Source organism: Stegostoma tigrinum, chromosome 36 (genome assembly GCF_030684315.1).
Source record: "Stegostoma tigrinum isolate sSteTig4 chromosome 36, sSteTig4.hap1, whole genome shotgun sequence".
NCBI classification, from domain to species: domain Eukaryota; kingdom Metazoa; phylum Chordata; class Chondrichthyes; order Orectolobiformes; family Stegostomatidae; genus Stegostoma; species Stegostoma tigrinum.
The window spans coordinates 25,146,398-25,158,506 of NC_081389.1; the positions used below are offsets into that span (position 1 = coordinate 25,146,398).

General features: G+C 45.8%; 2 protein-coding genes and 1 non-coding gene across 5 annotated transcripts in view; 2 read left to right on the forward strand and 1 right to left on the reverse strand.

Moving 5' to 3' along the window:
* Nucleotides 1–1,108: 1,108 nt before the first annotated feature.
* On the forward strand, nucleotides 1,109–6,080 carry ppib (peptidylprolyl isomerase B (cyclophilin B)). Its single transcript, XM_048520907.2, has 5 exons — nucleotides 1,109–1,271; nucleotides 3,677–3,790; nucleotides 3,983–4,076; nucleotides 4,632–4,816; nucleotides 5,793–6,080. Exons 1-5 carry the CDS (start codon nucleotides 1,137–1,139, stop codon nucleotides 5,913–5,915), a joined length of 651 nt encoding a protein of 216 aa, XP_048376864.1. The 5' UTR covers nucleotides 1,109–1,136; the 3' UTR covers nucleotides 5,916–6,080.
* LOC125446937 (small nucleolar RNA SNORA79) lies at nucleotides 4,258–4,401 on the forward strand. Its single transcript, XR_007246498.1, has one exon. It is a non-coding gene; the product is annotated as a small nucleolar RNA SNORA79 (small nucleolar RNA).
* Nucleotides 6,081–6,483: 403 nt separating the features above from the next.
* LOC125446759 (sorting nexin-24-like) overlaps nucleotides 6,484–12,109 on the reverse strand; it is a 29,393-nt gene continuing 23,767 nt past the window's right edge. For all 3 annotated transcript variants that reach the window (XM_059640107.1, XM_059640110.1, XM_059640108.1), the window contains exons 5-7: nucleotides 11,625–11,657; nucleotides 11,327–11,388; nucleotides 6,484–7,055 (exon numbers count right to left, since the gene is read on the reverse strand). In XM_059640107.1, the coding sequence (XP_059496090.1) occupies nucleotides 6,919–7,055; nucleotides 11,327–11,388; nucleotides 11,625–11,657 (232 nt within the window). In that variant the 3' untranslated portion in view covers nucleotides 6,484–6,918. The remainder of the gene's footprint in view (nucleotides 7,056–11,326; nucleotides 11,389–11,624; nucleotides 11,658–12,109) is intronic.

Consider the following 12,109-nt stretch of genomic DNA (forward strand, 5'->3'; position numbering starts at 1 on the left):
TGAGGGGCATGGATAGGGTGAATAGTCAAGGCCTTTTCCCCACGGTAGGGGAGTCCCAAACTGCAGGGCATAGGTCTAAAGTGAGGGGGGAAGGATTTGTAAGGGACGTAAGGGGTAAGTGGAGGCAGATACACTTAGGGAGTTCTAGATAAGCACATGCATATGCAAGGAATGGTGGGATATGGATCAAGGGCAGGCTGAAAGGATTAGTTTAATCTGGCACAACATCATGGGCGAAAGAGCCAGTTCCTGTGTTGTGCTGTTTTATCTTCAGTGAATCTATTAATTTCACCTCGAAGGCCTGACTCCAGGGTCTCCCCAGTGTTAATGTGGTATTTACTGAGTTACTGAGCTCAATCATGGGCATATTCTATTGTCTGGCCCACTCCCCAATGCCTGCCCACTACCCAAATCTGCCCAGCAACAGCACCAGCACGCGTTCCTGATTGATCCAGAAACCAAAGAGATCGGCCCAAGCAGAGAACAGGCCCGCTATTTTCCATTGGCTGACCGCAACAGCCTGTCATTTCTGATTGGTCGCCGTCTGGTGGCCACGTGGCCAATCGCAAATCTGTAACGTGGCATGCAGGCTGCCAGGTTTCCAGATGTACCACAATGGATAGGGGTAATGTTTCATCAACTGCTGAAAAATCTTAGTGAGAAAATATTAAAATAAATTAAGATGTTATTTACCGTTTGAAAATTTATCTTATTATTCTTTCTTTATATCTATATTTTAATCAAAATCAGATCTTTTCCTTAAGGTTATTCATTTCGAGATACTCCATGAAAAATGAACGATCCTACTTTGAGCGCATGCGTACATCAAGGGAGTTGGTCTGCTGCTGGACTAGACGAAGAATAGGGGTTCACTTAAAGCTCTATCACAAGATTTGCATATCATATGAGTAGACATAATGATATTATGTATTATTTAGTGCATAAAAAATTTATACTACTTTTTGTACGCGTGTTAGTACGAGTTTTACAGCGGCCTAGGTCCTGCCATGTTGTTCTTCGGTGGTCCCTTCCAGCCGCCATGTTGCAGGGTGGCGCCGCCCCTCAAGCCTCGCTGTCGGACCAGGCGCCGCCTCCTGGTGAGGTTATTCCCGCCGACATGACCTCCCGGCGCCCGGATGCATGTCTCCCGCTGGAAGATGAAGCTGCTGGTTGTTGCCGCTACGTTCCTCATCACCGCCTTCAGCCTCCTGCTGCTTCCCCGGGTCTCGCAGGCCGAGGACAGGAAGAAAGGCCCGAAAGTCACCGTCAAGGTCAGCCACGGGTCAGGGGAGGGCGTGAGAAGCGGGGGGTTGGGTGGGGGTGGGATCGGGGGGCTGGGGGGGGCGGCGCGGGATGAGGGGGTGGCGGGGGCGCGGGATGAGGGGGTGGCGGGGGCGCGGGATGAGGGGGTGCGGGTGGCGGGGGCGCGGGATGAGGGGGTGCGGGGGCGCGGGATGAGGGGGTGCGGGGGCGCGGGATGAGGGGGTGCGGGGGCGCGGGATGAGGGGGTGCGGGGGCGCGGGATGAGGGGGTGCGGGGGCGCGGGATGAGGGGGTGCGGGGGCGCGGGATGAGGGGGTGCGGGGGCGCGGGATGAGGGGGTGCGGGTGGCGGGGGCGGGGGGGGGCGCTGGGGTGGGCCGCGGGGGCGCGGGGCTGGACGGTTGCTCCCAGGGAGCTCATGATCTCTGGGTATTTCCCAGTGTCATTCTGAGGGAGCGCTTCAGGTGACATGTTAAACCAAGGCCCCCCTGTACCTCTCTGGCTGAATGATCTGCTCCTGAGCACTTTGGCTCCTCTAATTCCAGGTTGTCCGTTTATTTTAAAGATGATTAACCAAATAAGTTAGAAAAACCATCCCCTCGCCAGAGAGTTTATGAAAGCTACTGTAAGGATGGATATGGTCATCTGTTTTTTTGCGCTGTAACCCAGTGGGGTAAGAAGCGAATTGGAAAGGTTGGCAGAAAGTCACATACAGTCGGAATATATTCCCTCAGAGTCAAGGTAGGGTGACCAAATCCAGAGCTTCTTGGATCTCGAGAGAGATTAAGGTGCTGCTTGTAGGTGGATGGTCTGCTGGGTTGGAGAAGGGCTAATTAGGGATTACAAAGGGAAACTGTATTTGTAAGGGGTGGGATGCAAGGCTGAGATATTTAAAAACTTTACATCTGTATTGGGAGAGAAATTAATCTAGACATTGGTGTATGGGAGACAGTTTCATCTGAAATTTGATGCAGAGAAGTGAAGTGGCTCTTTTGATTGGAAGACTGTAGAGCGTCCTGATGAAGTTAAGGTGAGGCTGGGTGAAATGTGCATATAACACCAGTGTAGCCTCAGCTGGAGTGTTGGATAGTTCTGGGCACTGCATTTTAGGAAAGCATTAGAGTGTGTGGAAGCGATTTGAGAATGGTCACAGGAAACTTCCATATGTGCATAGATTGAGAGAAGGGGACTATTTTCTTTGCAAGTGTGAATGCCGAGGAGACTTGTTAGATTCAAAAGCATGATGGGTCTGGAACAAGTAGGAAGGGAGAATGAAACTCTTCCCACTGGAAGAAATGGAAATGAGAAGGCAATGATTTAATGTGATTATTTTTCTTATCTAATGGATAAACATGAGGAGCAGCTCTTTCATTTGGCAATGGTTGAGGTCAGGAATACAATGCCCAACTGTAGCAGAGGCAGGATTAAGTGAGGCTTTCACCAATAAATTGGATTAATACCTAAAAAGAGAAATTGCAACGCTGTATAAGAAAGTGGGTGAGTTGCTTCTTTGGAAGGTTAGCACAGGCACTGGCATGATGGGCAGAAGGTCTAACCTCATTTAATTTTGTGAACGTACAGAGGGCAGGATATCCTTGTCACAGTGAGCTCGTCCTGATTCGTTTCAGCTGAGGGTTCTGCACAGCTCTTGCTCCTGCAGCTGCTGTGATATTGGCCAGTGATTTATTTAATGAAGGATTTTTTTAGTTCCCTGTGTAAACTGGAAACTCCTGGCAGAATTAACCATAGCTTAGGGCAAATAGTAACAGTCAGCTCCTTGTCCAGTTAATAGGCATGTGACTAACTCAGTTGTGTATTTGTGCACAAATCGTTTTATGTGAGCGTTCCTCTGTTTGCTGAAATCCCCACGTACTGTGTGACAGGGCAAACACTGCCCTGTGCACACGTAGCCCAGTGACCACCTGGACTGGGGCCGGGGTAGGGGGATGTGCTGTGTTTAGTGTGCAGCTCCTGAAGCAGTATTTCGTTGATGAATGTGAAAGGTTCATGGTGAAGTGGACCGGATCAGGTACTGAATAATGACCTTAACCAGGATTCAGGCACAAAAACAGAAGTTGCTGGAAAAGCTCATCAGGTCTGGCAACATCTGTGGATAAAACAAATCAGTTAACGTTTTGGGTCTGCTGACCTGTAGTCAGGTTTGGTTGCCAGTGTACTGCACAGGAGCAGTACTGTTCTCTCTCCTTCCCTGATCGCAGTACACTCAATTTCAAGCCAGTTAAAAGTCAGAAAATACTTCTCCTATGTTGGCCCCACTCCAGTGCTGTAAGGTCCCAGCAGTTTGGAGTAGGTGATGATTCATAAATTTCTGTGTGATTCTGTGAACTGGTGGCAAGTCTTTCCTATGTGTGTGGCCTAGTGACAGCTGACTGTTGCCTCATTTCCCTCTTCCAGGTGTATTTTGACATTAAGATTGGTGATGAAGATGCGGGCCGTATAGTACTTGGTCTTTTTGGAAAGACTGTTCCAAAGACTGTTGAGAATTTTGTTGCTCTCGCTTCAGGGGAGGTGAGTTGTTGAACACCATGACTGTTCTTCCTACTATCCCAGGCACTGGCTTCCAGATTTTTGTTATTGCAGTTTAAACTTGAGTTTCTTCACTTGGAACGCTCTGTAACATCTTGGATTTTGTGGTGTCACACACAGGCGGTGTCTCAGGTGCTTTTGTTCCCTCATTAATTTGCCTTAATTTCTGTGCAGAAGGGATTTGGATACAAAAACAGCAAATTCCATCGAGTTATCAAAGATTTTATGATCCAGGGAGGAGACTTCACCCGTGGGGATGGCACTGGTGGTAAGTGTGATCGTTCTGTGTGTGGGGCAGGTGGGCAAAGTATCTGTTTGGGGGAAGAGGGGTGGGTACAGTGGTGCAGGGCCCTCTGCCTTTTTTTTTGGGGGGGGGGGAGAGTGTGTGGTTGCAGGGCATGCCGTGTACAGAATGTACATCCCTGGGGGACATGGTGCTGTTTATTACACGATAACTGTTCCTCCTGCTGTCCCAAGCACTGACTTCAGGATTTTATGTTATCGGAGATTAGCCTTGACTTTCTTCACTCGGAACGCACTGGGACAACTGGGATTGTCTGTCTGTGTTTTGAATTTTGCGGGGTCACACATGAACTTTTGTGGTCAACCTGATTTTGAATCTGGTGGATGGGGTAGTAGGTCAGACCCTTGCTTTTTCCCTCAGTAACTCCCAATGTGTCTTTCAGAAGCTGACCTGAAGCATCTGTCCTGCATTCAGGGCTGGTGCACTGGTTCCTGTTGCCTTCTGTAATAATTAAGGCCATCTCCATGTGAGGACTGTGCTTTGACTGAATGTCTCCCCCTTCTCCCTCTCTCTCTCTAGGGAAGAGTATCTACGGTGATCGCTTCCCTGATGAAAACTTCAAGCTGAAACATTATGGTCCCGGTTGGGTCAGCATGGCTAACGCTGGCAAAGATACCAATGGGTCCCAGTTCTTCATCACAGCTACCAAGACAACCTGGCTCGATGGGAAACATGTGGTCTTTGGAAAAGTGGTTGAAGGACTGGTAAGAATCAGCACCAGTTCTTCACTGGCTGTCTCATGTACAATTAATCTGCACAAACTGAGGCTAAAAGATGCAAGAAGCTCCCCACGGGGCAGTCTGTCATCTCCCATCCTCTAAGATTATGGCTTGGCAGCAAGGGAACTGTATCGCAGTCATGTCCCCAGTATCCGGGGGATTCAGCACATCATGGGTTTGCAGTTTGCCCCTTACCAACTTGACTCAGCAGTGAAGTGGGAATCCAGTGGGTGTGGGCATCACTGGCAGGATCAGCATTTATTGGCTTGTCAGCCATTTGAGGCTGTGGGTCTGGAGTCACAGGTAGCCCAGACCAGGAAGGGAGGCAGAATTTCTTCCCTAAAGGACACTGAACCCGAGTTGCTTGGTGGTCCTGGCACTGTTGGGACTTTGGTGGATGGAGGAGGTTCACTGGTGAATGTTAAATTCTTACTCTACTAGATTACATTCTTGCTAATGCTTTTCAGTAAAAGAGCAAGCAGAACACCAGCGAGTGCTGCACACAGCCTCTATCACCCTCATTTTAGCAGCCAGTAACCCCTCATTCCCACCACTCTTCAAACTGCAAGAGCTCAATATTAAACAGCTTCTATCTTGACAGATGCTGCCAGGTACATGTCTCCACCATCTTGTTTTGATTTGAACTGGGGTTGTACTCCAAAGGGATACTCTTTCTTCCAGTTCCTTCGTGTGAGAAACTAATTCATTAGGAGTGAGTAATTCTGGCTACTTTTTGTCAGAAGTCACACCACACCAAATTATAGTCCAGTGATATCACCTGGTGTCCTGTGATTTCTGACCTTGACCACCCCCTGTCCAACACTGGCCCCTCCTTGTCTTGTTGTGGTGCAGCCCCTTTTGAATGGGTGGAATATTTGAGTCTAGAGCTTTGAACTAGACACACCAGGTACAGGGATGAGGCTTGAACTGACAGCTGAAAATTTTTCTCTTGTTAAAACAGGATGTTGTGAAAAAAGTTGAGAGTTCAAAGACGGATGCCAAAGACAAACCCCTAAAAGATGTAATCATCGTAGACTGTGGCAAAATTGAGGTGGAGAAACCATATGCCATTGCCAAAGAGTGAGCTATCTCCCTTCGGGAGCTGCAAACACTTGGCTTTCTGCTCCATTGACTCAGCTAGGAGAATCCTGGGCTTCCAGGCTGTGGAGATATCCAAACATTCCAGACTTTCTGGTTCTTGTTGGCTTTGTAAAATGTACACAGCATTAATAAAAATCATGTTTTCTAATGTTTTGTTGTGTAGTGGCTATATAACTTAAGCACAGCACCTGTTACTGCATTCTGTAAAAGACAAAGCCAGATTCAGTTTCTGATAACAGACTGTGCTGTGTGCGCACGCTGGACCTGTATTCCTGTAATGTAAGCAACTGGAGGGAGTCCGTTCCCTGCAGTCGGTGAGTGGTATTCTTCTGCAGCAGAACATGGGAAAGAAGGGTGAGGAAAGTGTGATTACGTTGTCTGGAAAAAATGATTTCTTAACAGCGGGAAGGTTCCTCAGTTGTGTGTACAAACAAACAAACAGTTAAAGAGAAAAACAAGAATGGCTTGGACTAAAGCTACCTCTTCACTGGGGACAAACAGCCATGCCAGGGACAGTGCAGGATTAGATATACAGGAACAGTCTTGCTTGACTCTTTTGCAAACTTTTATTTAATAAAGTGCTTCCCCCACACTGTGTCAAAGGTGATTTTAACCTGAAAATAAACTGTTCCCAGCAAACATTCAAGTCTAGGACAATACAACGTTACAAACATGTCTTGAAGCAGAAACCACATCATATTTTCGTCGGTGGAGGATACCAGAGTGGATTGGTCAACCAAGTTCGTACGGCCTCTGCAGTAAGTCAGATGAAAATGACTCATCTCAGCTGTGATATGAGGTGCACAACCCATCAGATCATTAACCAGTTAACTCCAGGAACTGTGGGACAGTTAACCCTCACTAATGTTACAGAAAGAAAGGGATGAATTTAATAGCATTCACCAAAAGAGGAAGTCTCTCTCTCTCTCTCTCTCACACACACACACACACACACAACTAATTTCACAGTAACTTGTAGAAAACCATCAAACAATACTTTCAGGTCCAGCAATGTGCAGTTCCATCATTCCTGAACAGCCCCCTCCATTGAGGATTTCAGAGTCAGGATCAGTGAGGTACAACCCTTGAAGAACACCCATCACAATCACATTCGGGAGAAGACCTGGAAAAGTACAGAGAAGCCATCACTAGTAGCACACCCATCCCTAATTTCAGAATTCTGGACAGCAGGCCAGCAACAGCTGCTTGCCCCCCTCAGGAAGAAAGTGTAACAGGAAAACAAGTGGGGACTTCCTCCATGTCCCTTTCAAATGGCTGTGAAATAAGATGGATTAGGAGAGTAAACTAGCTCAGACTGTATAGACAGCAAATGTTTCTACAAAGATAAAACAAACAAACAGTCTCTAAGGTAAACATTCGTCGTTTAAAGGACGAGAAGAAGGATTTAATAATGGGAAATGAGGAAATGGCCTAGGCATTTTGTGTTGGTCTTTACAATGGAAGACACAAATAACATGTGAGTAATTAATGACGGTGAGGACCTAGAAGCGATCATTATCACTGAAGAGGTAGTGTTGGGCAGGCTAACGGAGCTAAAGGTAGACAACTGTCCTGGCCCTGATGGAATGCAGCCCAGGGTACTAAAAGAAATGTTGGGTGAAATAACAAATGCACTCTTGGTAATTTACCAAAATTCATTGGATTCTGGGGTGGTTACATTAGATTGGAAAACAGCAAATGTGACACCACTGTTGAAAAAAGTAAGTAGACAGAAGGCGGATAACTATGGGCCTGTTAACTTAACTTCTGTAAGGGAAAAATGCTTGAATCTATCATCAAATAAGAAATAGCAAAACGTTCGGATAGAAATTGTCCCAACAGGCAGATGCAGAATGGTTTCATGAAAGGCAGTTCATATTTAACTATTTACTGGGATTCTTTAAAGAAATTATGAGCATGGTGAACAACGGGGAGCCAGTGGATGTGGTGTATCTGGATTTCCAGAAGGCACTCGACAAGGTGCTGCACAAAAGGCTGCTGCATAAGATAAAGCCAACACACCATACACCTTCTTTACAACCGTATCAACTTTGAGGGATCCACAGATGTGGATCCCAAGATCCCTCTGCTCCTCCACACAGCCGAAAATCCTGCCATGATCCCTGTATTGTCCATTCAAATTCAATCTTCCAAAATGAATCACTTCACTCTTTTCCTCTGACTCCACGCACAAGTTCCCTCCACTATCCCTGATCGGCCCTACCATCACTCTAGCCACTCTCTTGTTCCTCACATAAGAGTAGACTGCCATGGGGTTTTCCTTGATCCTACCCACCAAGGTTTTCTCATACCCCCTTCTAGCTCTCCTAAGTCCATTCTTCAGTTCCTTTCTGGCTACCTTGCAGACCTCTACAGCCCTGTTTGATTCTTGGTTCCTCAACCTTAAGTAAATTTCCTTCTTCCTCTTGACTAGGTGTCCCACATGTCTTGTCATCCAAGATTCCTTCACCTTACTACCCCTTCCTTGCCTTAGTGGGACAAACCTATCCAGCACTCTCAGCAAAGGCTCCCTCAACAATGTCCACATTTCTGTCATGCATTTTCCTGTGAACATCTGATCCCAATTTATGTTCCATTCTTCTTGCCTAATAGCATTGTAATTCCCCCTCCCACAATTAAATACTTTCAACTTAAATACTACACCATCTGCTCCTATCCCTCTCCATGACTATAGTAAAGGTCAGGGAGTTGTGATCACTATCACCGAAATGCTGTCCCACTGAGAGTTCTGACACCTGGTCTGGTTCGTTGCCAAGCACCAAATCCAACATGGTGTCCCCTCTTGTCAGCCTACCTACATACTGAGTCAGAAATCCTTCCTGGATACACCTGACAAAATCTGCTCCATCCAAACTATTTGCACTTAGGAGGTTCTATCTATATTAGGGAACTTGAAGTCACTCATAACAACAACCATATTACTTCTGCATCTTACCAAAATTTGTCTCCCAATCTGTTCCTCATTGGGGGGGTCTACAGACAACTCCCAATAAAGTGACTGCTCCTTTCCTGTTTCTGACTTCCACCCATTCTGACTCAGTGGACATACCCTCCTCCACGGCCTCCCTTTCTGCAGCTGTGATACCATCCCTGATTAGCAATGCCACGTCCCCACCTCTTTTACCTCCCTCCCTATTTCTTTTGAAACACCTGAACCCCAGAACATCCAATAACCATTCTTGCCCCTGTTAACAAAGTGTGGGGCTGGACGAACACAGCAGGCCAAGCAGCATCTCAGGAGCACAAAAGCTGTGCTTCGGGCCTAGACACTTCATCAGAAAAGCTTTGAAGGGTCTAGGCCTGAAATGTCAGCTTTTGTGCTCCTGAGATGCTGCTGGGCCTGCTGTGTTCATCCAGCTCCACACTTTGTTATCTCGGATTCTCCAGCATCTGCAGTTCCCATTATCTCTGGTTCTTGGCCCTGTGTTACCCAAGTCTCTGTAATGGCCACAACATCGTAGTTCCAAGTACTGATCCATGCTCTAAGTTCCTCACCCTTATTCCTGACATTTCTTGTACTAAAATAAATTTACTTCAACCCATCACACTGACTGTAACTTGGCCCCATCAATAGCTTATCCATCCTCTCAGATTCTCAGCATATGGTATCTGCCTGTACTCCAGCTATCCCATCCTCTGATCTGTAGCTCCGGTTCCCATCCCCCTCCTAAACTAGTTTAAATTAATGAACCTTATGCGTTCTAGAAGTTAGAGTTAGCAGGAAGTTGCATGTCAAAAAGAAGCTCATGACTGTGTGAAGGAGACATGAGACATTATCCACTCTAGGCCATAGCTTCATCTGTTTTTTCAGTTTGTATACTGCACGGCTGGATTTTGGATAATGAGATGTTTATGGTATTAAAGTATTCAGTTTTTCTGAATCCTTCAGAGCTATACTCTCCCTGCATTGCTTGATTAAAACAAGTGTAAACCTGCACTTAGTCTCTAGTGGTCAATGTTAGAAGCTACCACAACACCAAGAAATAAAAAACAAATAGCAAGAGCCCCTACAGGAATGTAGAAAGTAAGTAGCTAAAGTAAGGGACCCATTGAGGGGACCAAAGTTATAAATTACAGGCAACAGGAAAATTGCAGATAATTGAAACCAATTCCAACAGAATAAAAAAGTTGCTTATGTTTCCTGTCTGTTCAAAAAGAAAGGGACACAAAAAAACAGGAAACTATTGACTAATTAGCCTAAAGCCTGTCATTGGAAAACGCTAAAGCCCTTTCATTAGAAGACTCTCGCAGATTATTTCAAAAAGCGTAACATAATCAAATAGTTAACAATGCTATGTGAAAGAGAATTCGGGTTTGATAAATTCACTGCAGTTCACAAAGGATATAACAAGCAGAATTAACAAAAGAGAGCCAGTAGACGTGGAGTATTTAGTTAGAAACACAACTTTTGGGGTGCCACAAGAACCAGGCCTTGGGCGCCAATTATTTAAGGATGTGTACTAACGACCTGGAAGAAGAGGCAGAGCGTAATGGATCCAAATTTGTTGATGATACCAAAAAAAGGTGGATGGCAACTTTTGATGAGGAGGCAAAAACTTGAGAGTTGAACGGAGGAGAAGGTTGAAGACATGCACTTTGATGGGAAGAATGAAAGGCAGGCTGTTGTTTAAAGGAGTGAAACTGTACAAAAGCACAGCAGAGAGAGTATCCTTGGGCATGTCACACAAAACGTTAACACACAAGTACAGGGAACAATTAAAACAACAACTGGAATTTTGAACTTTATTGCTGAGGGCTTCGAATTTGAAACTAAGGAAGTCTTACTGTAAGTGTACAGGGAATTGGTGAGGCTACATCTGGAGTTCTGTGTATAGTACTACTCGCAGCAACTGACTTATCAAGAATAGCTAAACAGATCAGGCCTTCATCAGTTAGATTTTAAAAGATTAAAAGGGTGATCTTACTAAAACATACAAGATTCTTAGGCTTGGCAGGGTCGGTGTTGAGAGGTTTTCACAAATGGAGGAATCTTGAACTCAGAGACATATTTACAACATAACGGACACTAATTTCAAACCAAGATATGAATGCAGTTTGTCCCTCACAGGGTAGTGAATGTCTGGAATGCTCTACCCCAAAGAATTATGGAGGCTAGATCACTGAAAATACTTAAAGAGGGTGTGGAGAGATTGTTGAAATATCAGGCACTTGAGGAGTATGAGGAGATGGCATGAAAGAGAAGTTGAGGCCTGGGATAGAGCAGTCATGTCATCATTGAAAAGGGAGGGGAGGTTTGGGGAGGTCAAATTCCCAACTGCTGCTCAGCTTTATGTTCCCGCCCCCACCCCCCAGCGCCGGCCCCACCCAATACAATCACAATAATACAACCCCAACTTTCATTCCACCCATTACCTGCTGGGCTTGGTTGAGAAAACGCATTCTTTGTGAAGCTGGCCACCTGGTGACAAAAGAACCTGGAACAGGAGCAAAAATTAAAAATCAACACCTTTGTCCTCACTTCCACCATCCCTGCTGTGGAAGAGTCTGATGGAAAACTGTAGAGGGAGGTTTATTCTGTAGCTAACCTCATGTTGTCTCTATTCTGGGAATGTTGGATGGGACAGTGTAGAGGAACCTTTACTTGTAATTTAAAGGATCAGAGGGAGATTTAATGTGATGCTGATTAAAAGCAGAAGTTCCCAGCACTCACCTGTAGTTCTGCAGGTCAAGTTGATCCAGGGCACTAGAGAAAAGGAAGGACATGAGATCAGTCGAAACCTACTACACGAATTTCTGAGAGAGCAGGATCTGCAGATGCTGGAGAATCTGAGATAACAAGGTGTAGAGCTGGGTGAACACAGCAGGCCAAGCAGCAGAGCAGCAGGAAAGCTGACGTTTCGGGCCTAGGTGACCCTTTCTGAAGAAGGATTTTCATCCAGCTCTACACTTTGTTATCTCTACAATTGAATTTCTGTCAATTTTTACTTGCTCACCTATATTGAAATTACCTTGATTTCTCTGCTTTCTGCAAAGACCCTTCCTCTCAATTCCCTGATGGTATTCCTTCCTGAATTCTCTACTTCAGACCAAACAGCTGAATTATTACAAAGCAGGACCTGCCCATCGCTGCCCTCACCAGGTTTTCAAACTGGCACCTCACTTGCTGCCAGTCTCCAGCCTTCTCTCTGCAATCCT